We start from the raw sequence: 22817 nt of genomic DNA, 5'->3' as shown, positions 1-22817 counted from the left end.
ATGGTCAACCATGTTTATTTTAGGGTTTATAATATTCATGTTAGGGTTTATATAGCTTAGGTTTATAATTTTTATCCCTTAGGTTTATTATTCCCTTGGGTTTATAATATCAATCCCTTGGGTTTATTGATGTAAGCATTCATATTCCTAGGGTTAAATATTATTCAACAATGGTCAACCATAATCAACCATGTTCATCCATGGTCAACTATGGTCCAATGTCGCATTGTGACAAGGATTGTCTCAATATGAAAATCAATCCTGCTCAACCATGTTTATTTTAATATTTTTAATATTTATATTAGGGTTTTTATACCTTGGGATTATAATCTTAGTCGCTTGGGTTTAATATTATTCCCTTAGGTTCATAATCCCTTGGGGTTTTAGTATTAATCCCTTGGTTTTATTATTCATTTGGGTTTATAATATAAATCGCTTGGGTTTATTATTCCCTGGTCAATGATGGTTTATTATGATGTCAACCATGGTCAACCATGGTCCAACATTGAAATGCGATAATGATTGTCTCAATATGAAAATCAACGATGGTCAATCATGTTTATTTTAGTGTTTATAATATTGATATTAGGGTTTATATATGTTTGGTTTATAATAATAATCCCCTGGGTTTAATATTATTCCCTTGGGGTTTTAGTATTAATCCCTTGGGTTTATAATATCAATCCATTGGGTTTATAATATTAATCATTGTCAACCATGGTCAATCATAACCAACCATGTTCAACCATGGTCAAACAAGGATGGATATGGAAATCAACCATGGTCAACCATGGTCTAACGTTGTGTTCTGACAAAGATTGTCTTAATATGAAAATCAATCATGGTCAACCATGGTTAACCATGGTCCAATGTTGCATTGTGACAAGGATTGTCTCTATATGGAAATCAACCATGGTCAACCATGTTTATTTTAGGGTTTATAATATTGATGTTAGGGTTTATATACTTTGGTTTTATAATTGTTATCCCTTACGTTTATGATTCCCTTGGGTTTATTGATCTAAGGGTTCATATTCCTAGGGTTTAATATTATTCAATAATGGTTAACCATGGTCAACCATGGTCCAATGTTGCATTGTGACAAGGATTGTCTCAATATGAAAATCAATCATGCTCAACCATGTTTATTTTAGCATTTTTAATATTTATCTTAGGGTTTTATACCTTGGGTTTATAATATTAGTCCCTTTGGTTTAATATTATTCCCTTAGGTTCATAATCCCTTGGGGTTTTAGTATTAATCCCTTGGGTTTATAATATCAATCCCTTGGGTTTATTATTCCCTTAGGTATATAATATCAATCATGGTCAACTATTGTCAACCATGATGAATCATGGGGTTTTAGTATTAATCCATTGGATTTATTTTTCCTTTGAGTTCATAATATCAATCCCTTGGGTTTATTATTAACTTGGTTTTATAATATCAATCATGGTCAACCATGTTCAACCATAACCAACCATGGTCAACCATGGTCATGGCATGGTTGATCGTGGTCAACCATGTTTTATAGAATCAAACACGGTCAACCATGGTCAATCATGGACAACAATGGTCAATCTTCAGTTTTTTGTATTAATCCCAATCGTTTGTTATTCATTTGGGTCAAACATGGTGAATCATAGTCAACCATGCTCAAATGTCACTTTGTGAGAAAGATTGTCTCAATATGAAATTCAACCATGGTCCAACATCACATTGTGACAAAGAATTAATTATTATTATTATTATTATTATTTACCAATATTTAATTAAAAAAATATTATTATTATTTAACAATAATTAACTATTATTATTATTATTATTATTATTATTATAAAATAATATAAGATAAAAATATATATATTTATATTTTTTCTAAAAACAATAGTAAAATTTATTCATTCTTAATAAAATAAGTAATTATTTATTTACATTTTATAAAAACGATTAATAAATTATTATTATTATTATTGTTATTTTTAATATATATTTATCAATTGTTTATGTCATAGATAGAAATGAAGTCTTATGAGTATATCAACCACATTTACTAAAATAATTATTGTTATTAAAAATATTATTGTTAATTAATATTACTAATATTATTATCAATCAATATTATAATAATAATATTAATATTATTATTATTATTATTGATAGGGGCTGTGTAAAACGAATCTGGTTCCCTATATTAATTTTTGGTTTTAAAATATGTGTACCTCATCGACACGATATATAAAAATGATTGGTCACCTAATTATTTACAAATAACTTTTTTCCATAACGATTCTCATCATAATCTTCGACTATGATTGATAAACAATTTGTCTTTAACATAAAATGAAATTTAATTTGCTTTAGCGAATGTGGTCAAAGAAAAAACACGTTGGCAACCATGAATTTCATCGCCTACCTGAGAAAGAGAAAAATAAAGAAAGTTTTTATAACAATCGTTGATCAGCAAGCGCATGCCTTATTACATCGTGAATAGAACACCACGCACCTTTATTTGAATAATTTATTCTACGCAACTGGTTGGAACATGATCTTTTTGACATGTCCTTTCATTTCTGTATTTTGTGAAAGTGTTAAACCATCCTCTTCCACGTAAAACAACTGCATTGATCTGGCACTGTCAAAAACCATTCTCCTACAATTGTCCGGCACGTCTTTTGTGTTCAGGAATTCACACTTCAAATCTGCGAGGGCGTTTTCCATGAGACTATAAATATGTTCGAGAGCTTCTTCCTCTGACAATTCGGGGGGACCTCCTCGACCTCTCTCCGCGTGTACATAATTAGCAGCCGTTCAAATAAATTACAAGCTCTTAAGGACATATACCCTACATTGGATTACAAGAGATTGAGTACCCTTCTTGGTAACTTTGGATATCATTCACCAAATGCCTTGTTAAGCACATGAGATATACAAATTTGGATCGGTAACCAATTTGGGAGAGTATGTGATATGTAAGAACCTCTCCAGTGAAAAGAACACCAATCAGAACGACAATTTCCAGTGGTATTGACACATTAGCAGTGTCTATGTATTCATGGAAGGACAACACATATTCAACTTCAGACCATTCTGCTTCTTTCATGTCTATGTATTCATGGAAGGACAACACATATTCAACTTCAGACCATTCTGCTTCTTTCATGTCTATGTATTCATGGAAGGACAACACATATTCAACTTCAGACCATTCTGCTTCTTTCATGTATGCTTCAAGCTGGATCTCCCACTGCCATATAGTATATCACCCATAAATCCATAATAAATATTTAATTATTAATCATCCTTTTCATTTATTAATCATTTGTTTTTATAAAATTAATGCTATGGGTTTGTAATATTAATAATGTCTTGGGTTTATTGCTCTCTTGTATTTATAATATTAATAATCCCTTGGTTTTATAAAACCCTAATATTAAGAGTTAAATATTTGTCCAACTATTTATGATTATGTCAATATCACAATAGATTAATCTAATATGGAAATCAACCATGGTCAACCATGTTTATTTTAAGGTTTATAATAGTCATGCTAGGGTTTATATGCGTTGGGTTTATAATTGTTATCCCTTATGTTTATTATTCCCTTGGGTTTATAATATCAATCCCTTGGGTTTATTGATCTAAGGGTTCATATTCCTAGGGTTTAATATTATTCAACAATGGTCAATAATAAATGTAATGATCCTAAATAGGAATACAAGTGATAACAAGAAAATAATATATGCAACAAATTACAAAAATGAAATATTCAGCAAACACCCATATAAAAGTTGCAAATGGAGAACTTCTGAGCCATTTTATTTAATTTATGCAAGCCAAATACAATAGATGATGGAATGGTGCACTTGGGCTTGTCACAATGGATAAGCAGGACCAAACCCAGGTAGGAAAATGGCTGAGGTGAAGGCCACCTAGCTGCTGCACCAATCTGCACTGCGTTGCCTAGAAAACTACTACTCTACTAAAGTTCGAATGGCTCGAAAGTGCACTAAAATTGCCCAGACATTTATATTCTTTTAACCCCAGACTCCTTGGACAAAACCCAGAAAAAGACAGAAGGGATTTTAGCTAGTTTTGAGTTCTGTTTTTCGACCCCCTTGGAGCCTCCCCTCAATTATAGCTGCAAAACTCAGCCTGGTGGAAACTGCCTGTAAATCCACCTGAGAACTCCTCCAAAATACTGAGTTCACCACTACTATCCAATCCTTGACTTCCCGGATGATCTCTTGACCCAAATCCGCTGCTCCCAAGCACCACAAAAATCTGTTGAGTGGCCTCTGCACTGTCCCTCAGCCTAGCAGTTTGACTTGCTAGAATATTGGCTTAGATGGTTGTAAAACTCAACAAGAACATTTGTCTAATGCTGCTACCTGAGCTCCCCAACTCCCGGACAAGAAATCAGATCTCTGCTTGCCTCAATCTCCCTCTATGTGTTTCGTGGCTGCCCATAAATACACATTCCTTGCTCTGCGTTGGCTATTGGTGTATGTCACTGCTCTGGAACTCCTAAAAACTCTTGGGGAACAGCCTCCCTAGGGCGGGCATGGATGGTCCCTCGAAGTAGAGGTTGAGTCTCTTGTTTGAGAGACTCGTGGCTAAACAAACGGTAGATTCGCTAAACAACAAAGTGAAAAGAGGAGTAGTTGTTTGCAAATGTCAAAGATACCAAATGGAGGAATACAAGATCTATTTATAATTGCTAGTCCTCTCCCTTGGTGGTCCCCACCTTCCATTAATAAAATATTAGTTTTCCACCATTATTCATTAAAATAATAATTTCCACTTTTCTCCCACAAAATAATGTTTTCTCCTTTTTATTTAATATCACCAAAAATTGGCAAAACTCCTTAGTGAATTTTGCACTCACAAAAATTGGGAACATTACAGTCCTCCCCGCAATAAATTGCTTGTCCTCAAGTAATATCTTGCTGCTCCAAACGTTGGCCTAGCTAATGCTAGGGTCCCAAATGTGCCACTGAACCACGCCTCATTGTTGAACATACTGCCATGCTAGTGAAGAACCCCATGTCAACAACGAATCACCAGATTCCAATGGAATATCTGAATGATCTCCCCCTGTAGAAAGCAACTCACCCCTTAGGGTAGATGAATTGCCAAATCTTGTTGTACCCGGATCTCATGCTAGTCTAAGAAGGGTGCCACCATGCTGACATTGCGCCACTCTGACTAAGATTCCCATCATGATCAGACTCTATCCTCCCCTCCCAAAACCTGATGGTGGAATATCTGTGAAGGCCAACCTTATCATGCCTAGGTATTTCCATGATGTCAATGTCTACCCATCCACTGTCAATCTCAATCCTGAGCAGCAATAGGATAAATCTAGCTCGCCATACAAAGGAGGTTTCAACAATCTCCCATGTGTCACACCCAAGGTGAACTAGATCACTCTCTCCCATGAACCTACTCATTATAGAATGGAGTGTCCTATCAATAAACTCAATCCCTGGATCTTATAGCCAGACCCGTTGTGACATAGTTCTAACAACTGTTGGAATTTGTCTGTTCCTTGTCCCTAATCCCTACATGAAATCGACATATAGGCCCCATATATCATGAACTAATCTGATGCATGCTAAACTGCCATGTGCCTGCCACTACGTAGTATTGATGACTGTTGGAAGCCACATGTGCCAACTAACTAACCCTTGAAGGCAGCCAATAGATGGGTATCCGATACTCGCAATCAACTCAGTGTATGTAGACCCATCCTGCTCCTTCCAACCATCATCACTGAGTCTGCTATCCGCCTTCTCTATAATGTGCTAATACAATGTTTGGAGGTTAGACACATACTGGAAAGTTTCCTCAATCGTACACAGTATCCTCTCCTCATGCATGGTCCTGACATGCCCTGTGGAAAGAGTGACACATGTCTCCCTCGTAACGTGCTCCCCAAGCGTATGCTCATTGATGAACAATATGCCACCCTTGCAGTTGATCACCTCATCCCCCAACCCGTGGTTGTCAATTCGTGCACTGACCTAATGCCGCCACTAAGAAGTATCTCCCCTAATGCGTTGAGCGTCATCCCAATATCTCGGGTGATCTCCCTGTCCCCAGCTGCTCGTGCCCAGAGTGTAAAAGTAAAAAAGTCAAATCGTTTGCGCCTGTAAGTGATGTATAAGAGGTACAGACATGTGAGTCCCCATGGATACCATCGAGTATCGCTCATCTACATCCCCATCGATCCTGGGTGAAGTACACCCAAAGGTATGCCCAGTGTCTCCGTCCATAAGTCTCCTTGGGGTCAACCCTCCGAGAATTCATTGTACAACACCATATGCCCCTGCATCCCTCCGACTATCCTTGTAGTCCTCCGCCTTACACTTTACCCTACAGCCTATCGTTGTACACCACTGGATATCTCGTGCTACTGAGGTACCATCCTGTACCGTCTTGTATCCTGCCTATGTCACTGTATCTGGCTCTCCCCACATATACTCGTTGCGATGTGAGTCTCTCAATGCAAACCAACATGCTACATCAAGAAACCACGCATCTCTATGCTCCTATGCAAGCCACTGCCCATCATTGCATACCTCTATACAACACTAGATGCTAGGTTCTAAAATTGGGTCTGTATGCATCAGGTCGCATCTCTCTGCCTGAGACTGGACTCTGCGGCATATCCTTGTGCACCCCTGGGTACCACTGCCTACTGTCGTACCACCCTGTATCATATGCCATCTTGCATGTGCCAACGCATCCACCACTTTGCTAGTAATCCCTCCATGATGTGGGCTACATCTCCCCATCTTCCCCAAAAGACCTTAGCGGTCTGACTCCTCACATGCCAATGGGAATGCCATTATTATGTCTATCCTCAGTAGCTCTAGTGTCCAATATACCAATGAGAGAGCACCATCTCCATGTAATGCCCTGTTTGGTGGTCTGTCGATGCCACCTCCTCCTACCAGCTCCTGCCAGAGTAGGCTAATCAACCTGTGACTCCATGCACAATCAATATGCCATGACAACTCATGAAATATGCCTGTTCCTCTGCCAATCCATCATGTCACTAGTGTTGTTAGGAACTCTGAAGGGGATATGAAAAGGTGTGTGCACCCAACCACCGAGTCCATCACGTAGCTACTACCATGACCTACCGACTCCATGATGTGATGGAGAATCCCACCTGGATCCCAACAACAGTCTAGCCCTCAAGCCCCTCTGGTAATCCATAGCCTTCGCTGAGTTGTGGCCATGGATGCATCTAACTTCCTAGCCAACTCCACCAGATACCAACTCAATATCTCTCGCCATCCAACCCTAAGGGAAGGATCGAGAGCATAAACTCCCATACATGGAACTAACCCTCCATCCTTCCAAGGATGCCCCCTATGAAACTCATGTTGCCTCATCTCACCATCCTGGTCAACACATAAAATATGTCGAGGTGACTCTGCCTCTCCTTCTCCAATGTGTAGTGGTAACTTGCTAGTGTTACCGACCTGTAATGTCTAAGTAGGCTTGCCCCATTGCTCCAATGTGCACTCCAACTGAACCATTAGGGAACCCAACCGTTCCCCAATGCGAGTTAGTTTGGCCACTGACTTAGCACAAACCACTCTCATGCCCTCCAAATCCTCTTTTTGTTGTAGAGTGGCCTCTCGCATTGTCATGATCTTCATTCTCAATGCTAGAAGGCTAGCCCGGAATTGATGAAACTGTGGAGGGCGGATATCCTCTGTAAACTCAGTCACTACTCTTGAACCCTTTGTCTCTTCTGGTACCTCCTGAATGACAAGTATGCCTCGAGGCACCTCATCAACCTATTGTGGGCAGTCATTGTCTAGAAAATAGGTCATAGAACTGGGTACCTCATCAACTGTTGGTGTCTCATCAATAGATGGCCCTTCGAGTGTACGCTCTAATCCCTCAACCGAGGTGACAGCTAGAGCTACCAAATAGGCCTCCAACAATGGTGACTCCTACACCACACTAGGAATATCGATGTGCCCCTCACCATCTCGCGTGTCCTTCTGCTCAACCTCCTCCTTAAGCTTCTGACATCTAAAGCTCAGTATCCATAAGTAGAAATGCCTCTTGGTCTCATCCTCTAGCTTTCCTCATCCTATCCACTCCCTTTAAGGGGGTTGGTGTCCTTTCGGTCAAATCTCTCCATGAGCCTCTGTGTGACGTCTTTGTAGGATGTGATACATACATGACCCAAAGGGATCAGCCCTTGGTACCACCATTCCATAACATCTCCATCCAAGTGAAAAGTGGCATGTCTAATAGCGCCCGCCTCCCTCATGGGGTTTAGCCGGAAATATGTGTCCAATTCTTGTACCCATTTTTTGACAGAAGGCCTAGGTGAACCATCAAAGTGGGTGAGGGTCATTTTTCCCTTAATGATACTCACTCTCCCTTAACCCATGGGTTTGTCTATAGTTCACCCATCACAGTGCATACATGCCCAAATCTCTCATGATCTTGCTGCCTACTCCACAACAGGCCAAGCTCATGCTCTGATACCATTGTAATGATCCTAAATAGTAACACAAGTGAAAAGCAAGCAAATGGTTGAGATGAAGGATGCCCAGCTGCTGCACCAATTTGCACTGCACTGTTGAGAAAACTACTTCTCTACTAAAGTTCGAATGGCTCAAAAGTGCACTAAAACTACCTAGAAATTTATATGCTTTTAACCCCAAACCCCTTGGACAAAACCAATAAAAACCCAGAAGGGATTTTAGCTAGTTTTTAATTCTGATTTTCGACCCCCTTGGAGCCTCACCTCAACTGTAGCTGCAAAACTTGGCCTGCTGGAAACTGCGTGTAAATCCACCTGATAAATCCTCCAAAATGTTGAGATCACCCATGCTATCCAATCCCTAACTTCTTGGATGATCTCTTGGCCCAAATCAGCTGCTAGCAAGCACCACGAAAATATGTTGAGTGGCCTCTTGGTTGTCCCTCAGCCCATCAGTTCGACTTGCTGGAATGTTGGCTCAACTAGCTGTAAAACCCAGCAAGAACGTTGGTCTAATGTTGCTACCTCAACTCTCCAACTCCAAAATAAGCAATCAAATCTCTTCCTGCCTCAATCTCCCTTTGCGTGTTTCCTAGCTGCCCAGAATACACACTCCTTTCTCTGCATTGTTTGTTGGTGTATGTCACTACTCTGGAACTCCTAAAAACTCTTGTGGAACAACCTCCCTAGGGTGGGCACGGATGGTCCCCCGAAGTAGAGGTTGAATCTCCCGCTTGAGAGACTCGTGGCTAAACAGTCGGTAGACTCGCTAAATAGCAGAGTGAACATATGAGTAGTTGTTTGCAAATGTCAAAGATACCAAATGGAGGCCTCTAAGCTCTATTTATAATTGCTAGTCCTCTCCCTTGGTGGTCCCCACCTTCCACTAATAAAATATTACTTTTCTGCCATTATTCATTAAAATAATAATTTCCACTTTTCTCCCACAAAATAATATTTTCTCCTTTTTATTTAATATCACCAAAAATTGGCAAAACTCCTTAGTGAATTTTGCACTCACAAAAATTGGGAACATTACAATAAACAACCATGTTCAACCATGGTCCAACGTTGCATTGTGACAAGGATTGTCTCAATATGAAAATCAACCATGTTTATTTTAGTATTTTTAATATTTATCTAAGGGTTTTTATACCTTGGGTTTATAATATTACTCCCTTGGGTTTATTATTCCTTTGGTTTTATAATATCAATCCCTTGGGTTTATTATTCCCTTAGGTTCATAATATCAATCATGGTTAACCATTGTCAATCATAGCCAACCATGATCAACCATGGTTGAATGTCGCATTGTGACAAGGATTGTCTCACCATGAAAATAAACCATGTTTATTTTAGTGTTTATAATATTTATATTAGGGTTTACCAATGTTGGGTTTATAATATTAGTCCCTTGGGTTTAATATTATTCCCTTCAGTTCATAATCCCTTGGGGTTGGTATTAATCCCTTGGGTTTATTATTAACTTGGGTATATAATATCAATCATGGCCAACCATGGTCAACAATAAGCAACCATGGTCAGCCATGGTCAATCATGGTCGGATCTCGCATTATGGAAAAAATTGTCTACATATAAAAAGCATGGACAATCATGGTCAACCATGGTCAGCCATGGTTGATGATGGTCAACCATGTATTATAGAATCAAACATGGTCAACCATGGTCAATCATGATCAAACATGTTTGAACGTCGTGTTGTGACAAAAATTGTTTCGATATGAAAATCAACCATGATCAACCATGGTCCAATGTTGGATTGCGACGAAGATTATTTAGATATGAAAATTAACCATAGTCAACAATGCTCCAACATGGCATTGTGATAAGGTTGTCTCAACATGAAAATTAACGATGATCAACCATGGTCTTGACGCTTTGAGATTTGCTATACCCATTATTTTTAAAAACTTCAAGAAGATGGGATATGAGTAGCAAGAGTGCTGAGAACCCTGAATTTCTGAGCCGGGAAATGATGAGAACTGACATCGAGATACTGTTCTGTGTGAGTCTTTTTCCGAAAGACTTGGTGACAAATGGAACCATCATCCATCCTTGAAAGGAGAATTTCAAGAAAGGGAAGGCGCGCATCCACCTCAACTTCCATCGTGAACTTGACAGAGTTAGATAGGGAATTAAGGTGGTTGAGAAACAGGTCAATTTTGTCCCGACCATGAGGCCAAATGACACAGGGATCATCAACAAGCCTCTTCCACGTTTTAGGACGAAATTGGGCAGTGGCTAAGGCCCTGGTCTGAAAATCTTCCATAAACAAGTAAGCAACGATAGGGGAAAGAGGGGAGCCCATTGGCACAACGCAAGTTTACTCATAAAACTCACCTTGGAAACTAAATAAAGTCAAGGCGAGGCAAAGGCCAACCAACTTGGCACTATCTTTGTCAGTGATGCAGTTTATGATATCAATGGCTTCTTGGATGGGGATTTTGGTGTATAAGGAAACAACGTCAAAACTAACCAGTAAATCACCCGATTCCAATTTGATATCTCTCCATTCTTGAACAAACGAAGCAGAAAGACTTATTTCTATAATTATTGTTATTAAAAATGTTATTTTTAATATTATCAATTAATATTATTATTATAATAATATATAATATTATTATTATAATAATAATTATATTATATTATATTATAATAATAATAATATATTATTATTATTATTATTATTATAATATAATGTAATAATATTATCCGTTATTATTATTATTGATTAATAGTAGTAATATCATTATGAGTTAATATTATTATTATAATATTAATATAATAATAATAATAAATATATAAGAATATGGTTATTATTTATATAGTTATTAATTATTATAAATAGTTAATTTTTAAAAAAATATACATAATAATTATTAATGTGGTTGATATACGTCAATAGGCTTATATCAATCACATTGGAAAATATGATTATATATAAATTTCATATAAGTCTATTAACTTATATCAACCACATTAGTAAATGTAATTGTGCTAATATATACCTAATAAACTTTTTGATTTTTAACATAGTTACTTTTCCATTTACCTATCACATTAAACATAAAGCAAATAGACTGCTACATCCATAATATATACCACCAATAAACTTTTTGATATGGATTGTGTAAAATGAATCTGGTTCCCTATATTAATTTTTGGTTTTAAAATCTGTGTACCTCATCGACACGATATATCAATGGTCAACTCTAGATTGCTACATCCATAATATATACCACCAATAAACTTTATGGATTGTGTAAATGAATCTGGTTCTCTATATTAATTTTTGGTTTTAAAATCTGTGTACCTCATCGACACGATATATCAATTGTCAACTCTAAATTGCAATCATAAAAATGGCTGGTCACCTAATTATTTACAAATAACTTTTTTCCATAACGATTCTCATCGTGATCTTCGGCTATGATTTAATATGCTTTAACGAATGGGTGAAAAGCAAAAACACGTTGGCAACATTTAAACATTGGGAGGTACGCTAGCTTAGCTTATACTTACATGAATGAAATAAGCGTATCAATCTTCTTTTTATCGGAGTGATTAGAAAGGCAAGTTGAGTCTTCACCAACACAAGCAATGATCTTAAGCTGTAGGAAATTACTATAAACAAGGGTTGAGTCTTCGCCAACACAAGCAATGATCTTAAGTGGTAGGAAATTACGATAAACAAGGGTTGAGTCTTCGCCAACACCAGCAATGATCTTAAGTTGTAAGAAATTACTATAAACAAGGGAGCCAATGTCGTAGCGGTAGTCCCCGCCGAGGTTGAGAAACTCCAGTTCTTTTTGTTTCCACAATTAATAAACATATAGACTAATAAATATGCATCGCCACCCAAAACAGCTGAACTCCATATCACAAAAAGTGTATAGTATCAGCGGACAGAAAGTCTTTCACCGTCTTTACAGTGGTTCTAAGAAGTTCTCATATAACCAGAAGGCTACGTTCTTGCAAAATCGTAGTCACGAACCAGATGGCCAGATTTCAATACTAACATGCAAAACTATTTTATGTGCCTATAAATCAAAATTATTTAGCTTTCACTTTACCAGATCAACATATGCGTTTAGCCATAAAGAAATTCTTCATTATAATTCAAAATTCTTCACTTTCTGGACGAATAGATGTTGTCATTAAAAAAGAAATCCTTCGGATTATATGGAAATCAAACAAAACGCTTGGTGTTTTAGTTTCAGCGAGGTTATCTTTAATAAATTTTAGTGCGTTGTCGATTACACTGCCGGGATTTTATTTACAGTTGGCAGCAATTTTAGTGTGTTGTCGATTACATGTTTCAAAAGTACAAGATAAAGTAACTGTGAAGAGAAAGACTGACGGGATTTTATTTACACTTGGAAGCAAGTTCTCAAGCGTCGATTTGTTACCCAGAAACGTAGTCAGATTTTCCCTAGGGTTCCTTTCTGGTAACCATTCGATCCAACCCTGCCTTCCGCACTTCATTTGCACTGTATGTTTCGGTAATGGAGCGCTTGTAACCCTTCCAATGTTCACCATTGTTGGCTATTGTCGGTTGTCGAGCTGCTACTTCGGCTCTGCACTTTTCCAAGGGATTTTCAACACCAGGAGACCATCCCTCAGGTGAGCGGCGGCACATTTTATGTCTATTGAGTTATTATTTCTGGCGGCACATTTTATGTCTATTGAGTTATTATTTCTCTGATTTGCTTCCCATCTTTGTATAAGGTTGCGATTCAAAGAAATCTAATTTTTCCTCCAAAGTTAAAGGCGAATAACTTGATGCAGGCAAAGAAGAAAAGGTAGGTACTGAGAGCTTTTGCTCCTGCCTTGAGACCTGGTTTCATTTGAGGGCTCTCATGTTTTGAAGAAAATACTTTATCGAATGCTAATGATCTTTTTGTGTCCAGGAAAAAAAAGCCCCAAAAGAGAAGCGTAAATGGGCTTTTGGGAAATCTTCACACCATGATCGCCATGAAAAGGCAGTTTTAGATGTTGATGATTTTCATTCGAAGGAAAAGACTACCAGTAGCCAAGATGAGGTCGCGCCTGTAACTGGAAATGTTGAGAAACATGCCATTGCTGTGGCTGTAGCGACCGCAACCGTTGCAGAAGCTGCAGTTGCATCTGCTCAAGCTGCTGCTCAAGTTGTTTGTCTGACCTGACCTTCGAACCAACGGGAAGTAAATGCAAGAGAACTTTGGGAAGTAAATCCAAGAGAACTTTGGGCGGCAACCAAGATACATATAGCGTTCAGAGGATATCTGGTTAGGAAATTTCAGTGGTTGAATTTTCATTTCGAAAAATGAATACTTGCTCCCATTTCTGAAGCGCAAGATTATTTCCTCTGTAAAAGCCTTCAAGGAGTTTTACAAGAATATCACCAATCTCTTAATTAACATATTGGTTAATTTCAAGAATGTTTAAAGATTCATCCAGATTCATAAATATGGTTCAGATTTTTCATGTACCTAGTTTTTGTGTTGCCTCGTATTGGTTTTGAATTGATGAAAAATACTTGAAGCAATAGCAGAAACATCATCAAGAAATAATGATAATCATTACCCATAACATTAATTAAGACTATATATACCTATTGTCTACTGAAGACCCTTGTTCATCGCATTTGTTTGCTACTGGAATGAGGGAAAAGGAAAATCCAATGTGATTATTTCAAAATCTATTTATATAATGGGGCACCAAGTCTCTTTATGACTGTTACTCCTGTGAATGAAATGCACCCATGTGATAATTTAGACTTAACTCAGTGATACATATATACTCACCCCAGATACTGTTGAAGTTCCAACTTCAACAGCCTCCACAAACATCTGTTTCATCAAACAGAGATAAGCTATATAGTACTTCCAAAGATTGGAAAAACAAGAAGAATAGAATTCATGAAGCATAGAAGACATATCAGTAAACATCACATTTGTTACCTGAAGAACAAATACAATGATCGCAAAATATAGGACAAACCACCTACTTGCAGAAGCCATGGAAGCTGCTAATACTCAGATGGGGTATATACACAAGTGAAGAACTCAGATGTCTGATCGCAAAATATAGGACAAACCACCTACTTGCAGAAGCCATGGAAGCTGCTAATACTCAGATGGGGTATATACACAAGTGAAGAACTCAGATGTCCTGATTCAACAGTGAATATGGAGGCAGGTTGAGTCACCCATCAAGGTTCATTTCTGCGAGAGACAGAGCTTTTAAAAAGACACCTGTAACACATGCAAAAAAAATGTATAATACAAAAATATATTTCAAACACGTAAAATCCGGTGGGCCCACAATTTTACCACCTGCCTGCCTCTCGTCCTTCTTGCATACCCAACGTCTTTACCTCTGTCTCTTTTGCATGAGCAATGTGTCTACCTCCTAGCTAACCAAAGTTTGACTTGGAAGTTCAAAGAGAGTTTAACAACCTTGTGAGCTATTATGGCTGTGCAGCAAACGTTGTGAGATTTTCTGCCACAACAAGCACCAGTTAGGTCTGTATTTTGAACACTACTGAAATTTAACGGTTAAATAAGCTTTAACTGTTTATGATTGTTTTCTTGTGTTTATTTCTGAAGTTCGTATTTTTTTCCTACAGAGATCTACAAAAATATATTTTTTTAGGCAGATGTTGCAGGAAAGAAATATTAATGCACTAGTATGGGGAAGAAAGGGGGGCCATGGTTCACAACTGTGAAAAGGGCTTTTAGATCACATGCCAGGGATTTTGAATCCAACAATTCAAAGAAATCTAATTTTTCCTCCAAAGTTAAAGGCGAAGAACTTGATGCAGGCAAAGAAGAAAAGGTAGGTATTGAGAGATTTTTCTCTTGCCTTGAGACCTGGTTTCATTTGAGGGCTCTCATGTTTTGAAGAAAATACTTTATCCAATGCTAATGATCCTTTTGTGTCCAGGAAAAAAAATCCCCAAAAGAGAAGCGTAAAAGGGCTTTTGGGAAATCTTCACACCATGACCGCCATGAAAAGGCAGCTTCAGATGTTGATGATTTTCATCCGAAGGAAAAGACTACCAGTAGCCAAGATGAGGTCGCGCCTGTAACTGAAAATGTTGAGAAACATGCCATTGCTATGGCTCAGGCGAATTAGGGCAAGCTCTCTTAGGATTTTAATTTGCTTTTAGTTGATAATGGTCATGCGGCTCCGTGAGGATTTTAACAGTTTAATAGAGTTAGAGAGTTTTGGTTTTGTACATGCTTTAGACCTGAACCAAAGGCATTATAAATTAATTTAATTGAAATTCGCTAATGTAATGGTGGTAGGATTTTCCCCTCATTTCATTATTTTCTTGTGGTGGTGGTTAAGAGTTGTGAGGGTTTCGAAGTGCCGAGGAGTGTTAGATCGGTCCGGATGGAAGCTCTCAAATGACCCCATAATCCTAACGGACGGGATTCGAACCAGGTACCTCTCGATGACCCTAAGCTCTTATAATTTATCTTTCCTTTGAATCATACCCCGTAGCTCGATGTTTTGCATTTGAGATTATTATGGGCATCTTCTTCTATTTCTGTGTTAAATTCGGAGCCTTGAGTAAGATTAAGTCCGTTTTTTTAGATTTTTTTCATTTTTGTATTTTAAGGGTTTCGAGCCCTAGATTTCTCTGTCCTTTTTATTTTTCAGTATTTCGCGTATTTTTTTTTGTTTTTGGGGTTTTGACTGAGCCCTGTCAAATAAATATTTTGTTTCAGTTTATGCAGAACTTAAGGGAGAAAACGCCAGAAAATGCATAAAAACATTTAGAAATTTATGAAGAAACATTAATTTTTTTTAAAAAAAATGTATAGTTGCATTGAATAATAAAGCTCAGAAATTTACGGATGGTCATGAATATTAAAGCATAGGCTTAACCACATGTTTTTCTCCTTTTTGATGCAGTTGGAAGAATCGAAATAACATGCTTTAGACTTGAACTTTGCTTGGTGCTTGGAATACCAAGCTTTAGACCCAAACTTTGTCTGGTGCTTGCAATAGCAGGTTTTAGATGTGAACTTTGCCGCTTCAGCACTTCACTTGGAACAAGCGAGGGCCAGGGCCAGGGCAAGGGCCACTGGTTAAAGAGGCAGATTCTTCAGAGCTCGGGAGGTTGTCCAACACTGTAAACCTATGACGAGTTTAAGATGGATGAGCATGTGTGGCAGGTATAAGCAAGCTGTGTGGCGTGTGGCAAGTGTAAGTGTCAAGTGGCAGTCGATGCATGAGTTTTGAAAAACTTACGATAAAATAACTTGTCCCAGCTGAAATAACATCGGGGCACGTGAAGCTTGTAATAAGACCTTGAATTCAAAAGTTTGGTTATAAGTTTCTTACACCGAAATTTCCACGGATAAACTTTGGTTAAATTTTGATAGCGCACAATTTTTGTTGGTCAAAGGACCGATTAATGGCTAGTCAACGCTGTATTGATCGCTAGAGTCCCTGCATTGCCGGAGGCAGGGACTAATAAGCCCAGGAGAACTTCTGTGACCAAAACCAAAGTTTCGTAGCCGCGTTGAAAATAGATCTCCTCTCCACAACACTACACTCCAAAGATTTGAGATGCCGAAATTTGTCTATTGTCCATAAATTTTCGTTGGCATATGATGGGTGCAGATAATTCAATATGAAAGTTCCTGCATTCAATTTGAAAGCTACGGTGGCCTCGAACTTACCGTGAATAGACTATGGAAGAAACGAGAATTGCTGAACAATTTTCAAATTAGTGGTGCGCTGTTCAGAATACGGACGCGATGATAGGAGCCCTCAAAATTTTTACAAACTGGTAAATTTTTCTTTCAATTCAAAATATAAGTTAGATAGATAGATCTAATAGTACTAATCGATGAAGTTGTTGAATAATTTAATAAGGCAAAGGTTTTTTCAATGTCTTTTTGAAAATTTCATTTTCAAAACGTATTGGACAGCAAGGTTTTAATGTACAACGTAAAAATGGAATGGACTTTCAATTCAAAGTAACAAGTTAGATAGATCAATGTATTCGTACAATTAGGTAAAAAATTTCTTTCAATTCAAAATATTGGTGAGAGCATTAATCTCTAACTCTCATTCTCGTCGGCTAGATGCAGTTAATTGACTTTCAATTCAAAATATTGTTGAGAGGATTAATCCCCACTCTCATTTTTGTCTATGGGGTGTCATACTCACTTTCAGGTCAATTTACTTAGTTGAGTTATATTGTTCACAACATTAATCTCTCACTCTCATTTTTGTCTATTGGGTGTCATACTTAGTTTGCATTAGTTGAGTTGTAGTTGAGTCTTATTTCATTGATTTATTGCTATTGTTCCCTTCTCTCTTATGTAATTTATTTAGATGTTACTCAATGATGAAAAGAGCTAGAGCTAGTTCACTCCATTTCTAATTTCATGTTTTCAACCTTTGCAATCTTTATCATGGTATCAAAGTGCCAAGTTGCATAAAACTCCTTGAGAGCATTTGAAAACATAGAGAACAAGGAGAACTAAGAAGCAGGCTAAAGCCAAGGTGAGATGGAACCATCACTATGCAAGAAGTCACATGTTTTTGGCTTAAAAAATTGTGAGGAGCCATAGGGGACACCAGTTGTTGTGTGCCCTCCCTTCCACGTCATCAAAGTGCATGCATTCATTCACATGGACTGTACAATAGGTGTCATACATGGAAGGTATGAGGTGTCGCCAACCTTTTGGCATTGCTCACAATCATTTTTGGGGTTGTTTAGGGTTTGTTCTTGCTCAAACGTAGGAGGTGGTATTATGCCCTCGCTTATGTTGCTCAGGCCTGATGTGTGGGCGTTATGCTGCCTTGAATCCCATGATAGAAGCCTTCATTTCCTTGCCTCTTACGGTTGTCATTTTCTTCGTGTGAGGTTGTTTCGATGAGATTGTGGGGGCTTTGCCATTTACAGGGTTGTTGCACACCATTTATCCCTTGGCGGATTGTTGTAAGTTGCCTGTGGTGCACCAAATCGTGGTAAATTTGTCCCTGCACAGACTTATTGCAAATTTCATTAGGTCGAATGGTTGATATGGAGGTTTCATGCTTGAGTCCTATTTCATGAAGGTAACCCTTCAAATTCTGCAATTGTTTTTACATGGATTTCTCTTGGGTTTTCTTAGAGTGTAACACCACTATCTTTTTTTTAGTTACAGGAGTTTGTTGTAAGTAAGATTTGTTTGGGTCCTCAAGTCTTCATCACTATTGCAACGGTGTGTGGGCATGGCTCACAATTTCTGTGCTTTTTAACACATTCTCCCTGTTGGCATTATGATACAAGTGTTGTCCTTGATGGCAACTCACTTAGATGAAAGCTCACAGTGCAACAGGTCAAATAATTGCAGATCAGAATACAAAGAACGAAGAAAGAGAGGTATACGCAGGTTCACCTTGTCCAAGCTACGTATACACGCAGGTTTACTGAACAAAAGGAGCGTATACGTACACATGCACTTTCACTTTCACAGAAGGAAAAGTGCGTATATCTTGGAAAAACAAAGTTTTTGGTCCAAGGTATTTGACCCAAGGTAATTGGCCTGAGGTGTTTTGTCCAAGGTATTGGTCCTAAGTATTTTTGGTCCATGGTATTAAGAAAGGCCTAAAACTATATAAGGAGGAGAAGATCATTAGGCCACGTGTGCAAGTATTTGAATATCTTATGAGATGTTGGATCATATATGCAGGTTAATGACCTTCTGATGATTTGCTTGATCTGATCTAAGGAGGCACCTATATGGTTGATGAAGGTTGATGGACCGGGATCATAAAGGCTTAAAAGTATTATCATTATGTGGTTTGATCTTGAACAATCTAGATCTGAATACTGACGCATGTTTTATTCTGTAAATATGATGATCTGGGTATGACTGAAGTCTAGAATAGTTGTGATGTTTTAAGTTAGCATTTACAGATCTGTACGCAGGTTCGCTTTAGTAAAAGAGCGTATACACGCTGGTTCAACATATCAAAGTAGCGTATACATCATAAATTAGAATTTTCATATCTGTACGCTAGTTCCCTTTGGTAAAAGTGCGTATACACGCTAGTTCGACACATGGAAGTAGCGTATACCTTATGAAGCATGATGTTTAAAGTTTCAGTAGTTTCTATTTGCTGTTGTAGAGTTTTGGGTTCTGCTTTGTGTTCTGGTGACTATATTCTAGTAATAATGTTCTGAATGATCAGATTGATTGATTGTGATTTGCTTCAGTGATGATGGGTTGTCAGTGATTGATTGATTCAGTTGTGGTTGATTCAGAAAGTGATGATTGAGTTTTAGTGATTGGTTGATGCAGATGTATTTGATGGTTGTATTGTAGTTATGATTTTCTGAGTTTCAATGTTGATGATGGGTCCAGTATGAAAACTAGATCAGATTGTGGTGTTGTGTTCCAGGAGTATCCAGTATGAAAATTCATGAAACGTGGTCCCTGGTGGAAGAGTGGAGTTTTCTGTAGGCTGGCACCTATGTACTAGTAAACATATTGGCTAGTACAAGAGCTAGGGGGTTGTAGCTCCCTTCCAGTAATAGTTAGAGAATGAGAGAAGGTTGTAGCCTTCTGCAAGTGGGTGCCTGTGTACTGGTATGAGTCTGCACCAGTACAAGATTGTAAACATATTTTCTTATTATTAAAAGAAGATAGAGATGACAACAACAGGTGGTTTTTACCCACATTAGGTTTCCACCTTATATCTTGGTGTTCATGTGTATGGTTTATGTGTGATGCTTTATTCTGCTACACTGGTTAAAGCTCAATACATGATAAATTGTCTAAATCAAAAGTTATCTGCATATATGTTGGTTGCTTTAAGTACAGTCGCGTGTACACGCTAGTTCACTTAGCTGAAGTAGCGTATATAAATCTATTTGGGAAATAAAATTATAAACCTGATAATACTGATTCACCCCCCTCTCAGTACTATTTCCAACATTTCCTTGCTAGAAATTGTAGTTTGGGTGTTATGGCTCTGGTTTTTTTTGTTTTGTGGCGTTAAATTGATGTTATGGCTTTGATTTTAGGGTTTATGGTTCTAATTTTGGTTCTGGTTTTGTGGAGGGTAAATTATTGTTATGGATTTGTTATGGATATTATGGCTCTCATTTTAGGGTTATATCTCTCATTTTAGGGTTATCTGTGATGAGTTATGGCTTTGATTTTAAGGTTGAACAAGTAATTTATTAAATATTGCTTAATTTGACTTGAGAATAATGTGTTCAAGCAGGAAAAAAGCTAACCTTGCCTAATTTACATGGCTAACCTTGCCTAATTTTTAAAATTCGACTCAATTGTGTGAATTTCAAATCTTTAGGGTTAGGGTTTTATATGGGGTTGGGGTTTGTGAAGCACTAATTGGGAAGGTCTCTGCGTGATTCTTATTTTATTCTACCGCCTCACAATTTTTGTGTTTTTTAACACTTTCTATCCTACTATCCTACTAGTAATTCACATCACATATTTTACAAGGAGATTTAAACCTTTGTGCACTATATACAGATTTAAACCTTTGCAATACATTAAAACAATCACATGTAATTTAAAGACATGTGATATGAACTCCATTTCACATTATTAAAAAACTTTTCATATTGGCAATACAATAGTCCATCTCCCATGGTTTAAAAACTTTAATACTTGCAATATAATTGCTCATGTCCTCCATCCAAACTTGTTTACATTACAGAGAGCCTGGATGATGATATTATACTTTTGACCTTTGTCCAAACTTTGCATCACAAAGAGCCTGGGTGATGGTATTACGACTTCATTTGCACTCACACCATGGGTATCTTATTTAGAGGTTGTTGTTCGGTCATTTATGGGTATAAACTATAATAATTTTTGTTTTATTCATTATATTTTTTAAGTATTCATATTTATAAAATATTTCAAAATCTACAACAACAATAGAAATTTCAAATAAGGAGTTATAACATTAAAGACAAGATCAAAACCCTGCCTTTCCAATACTTATATGCATCTTAAATTCTACGCTACCATCTTTACAAAGGCCTTCAATAAGGGTATTGTGTGTGATAGTATCCACAGGTTTGCCCATATACGATGGTGTTCTTATGAACCATAAGTTACCATCATGACGAAGTTGTTAACTTTAGATAGTTTTAATGTAGATGCAATTCCTTTAGTTTATGGAATATGCCATTCCAAAACTTATATACATCTTGAATTGTACTCTACCATCTTTACAAAGCCCATCAAGAAGGGTATTGTGTGTGACATTATCAAGTCCATGGCTTTTACCATATTCCAGGGTGTTCTTATGCACCATATGTTACTACCATCACGACGAAGTTGTTAACTTTAGAGAGGTGTACCGTAGATACAATTGCTTCACTTTATGGCATAGACCATTGAAACATAAGGGTAGGATGAGACATCTATCATAAAAATACAAATTGATTCCAGAAACAACCTGCACAATTATATAGCAATACACCACCCATGGTGAGTATCAAGGAAGTCGAGATGATTTTTGGAAATGCATTTTATTAAAATTAAAAAACATCAGTTGCATTGTCAAACCTTTTTTATTTAGAGTTATGCCAAGTATAAGAAGCTAGACAGAACAGACCCGAACAAAGAATACTTGACTACATTGGTCTTGCAATGGTGAATTGCAAACATTGCAATGAACATGTTTGTTACATTTCCAAATGTGGAAGTTTATGAATGGAACCACACCATCTTCGAATAAAATTAATATATTAGTGTTAATAAATTATGTGATGAGAGTAGCTTATTCTTTATATTGTTTATCTGTGATGAGAGTAGCTTCAAGTTATATTTTTCATGCGATATGTGATGAAATTGCAGGGATTTTTTTTAATTACAGTCTATTGTCAGTGTTGGAAATTCGACAACTAAGGGGGTATCCCTAATGTGAAGTCCCAATTAGACCTCACATTATATGGAGTAGGATCCCCATCTGGAGTATCCACCCGACTACCATGTATGTTGTATATTTTCCTTGGCTAGAAAGTTCAGCACAAGAGAGCAATACACACGTATCTTAGCGAGTATGCCTAGTGAAATTTTCAATTGCGGAAAGTATCAAGGTTCTTCTACCGAAAGGGGAGAGAAAAGTGGGACCTTTAAATACAAGTGAATACAAATATAGAAATGGCACAAAAACACATACATAAGAATGAATAGTTGATCAACCAGCAAAATATTTCACAAGGAAGCAATGATTATTAAAGCAAATACAACACACTTTTAACAAGATAAGTACCAAAGCCACCACAATAGTTAA

At 37.4% G+C, this 22817-nt stretch overlaps 2 protein-coding genes and 1 long non-coding RNA gene across 6 annotated transcripts in view; 2 read left to right on the top strand and 1 right to left on the bottom strand.

Annotated features, from left to right (window-relative positions):
- Window positions 1–22817, top strand: part of LOC149229757 (uncharacterized) — a 205179-nt gene that overhangs the window by 67853 nt on the left and 114509 nt on the right. The window lies entirely within an intron of this gene.
- On the bottom strand, window positions 13759–14593 carry LOC149229759 (uncharacterized). Its single transcript, XR_016247316.1, has 2 exons — window positions 14486–14593; window positions 13759–14374 (listed from the first exon to the last, which is right to left on the bottom strand). It is a non-coding gene; the product is annotated as an uncharacterized LOC149229759 (long non-coding RNA).
- Window positions 14920–17303, top strand: LOC149229758 (uncharacterized). 2 transcript variants are annotated; one of them, XM_089375904.1, is made up of 4 exons: window positions 14920–15362; window positions 15471–15602; window positions 15879–15974; window positions 16449–17303. In XM_089375904.1, the coding sequence occupies exons 1-3, from the start codon at window positions 15216–15218 to the stop codon at window positions 15939–15941; spliced, it is 342 nt and encodes a 113-aa protein (XP_089232030.1). In that variant the 5' UTR covers window positions 14920–15215; the 3' UTR covers window positions 15942–15974; window positions 16449–17303. The 2 variants fall into 2 exon arrangements, with proteins under 2 accessions (XP_089232030.1, XP_089232031.1); XM_089375905.1 differs by having other exon boundaries at window positions 14922–15362; window positions 15471–15974.

Source organism: Pinus tabuliformis, chromosome J (genome assembly GCF_031772625.1).
Source record: "Pinus tabuliformis cultivar Carrire ecotype Pingquan chromosome J, CPIR1, whole genome shotgun sequence".
Taxonomy (NCBI): Eukaryota; Viridiplantae; Streptophyta; class Pinopsida; order Pinales; family Pinaceae; genus Pinus; species Pinus tabuliformis.
Note: the sequence above shows the minus strand (reverse complement) of the source record. Positions and strands in the feature narration are given on the sequence as shown.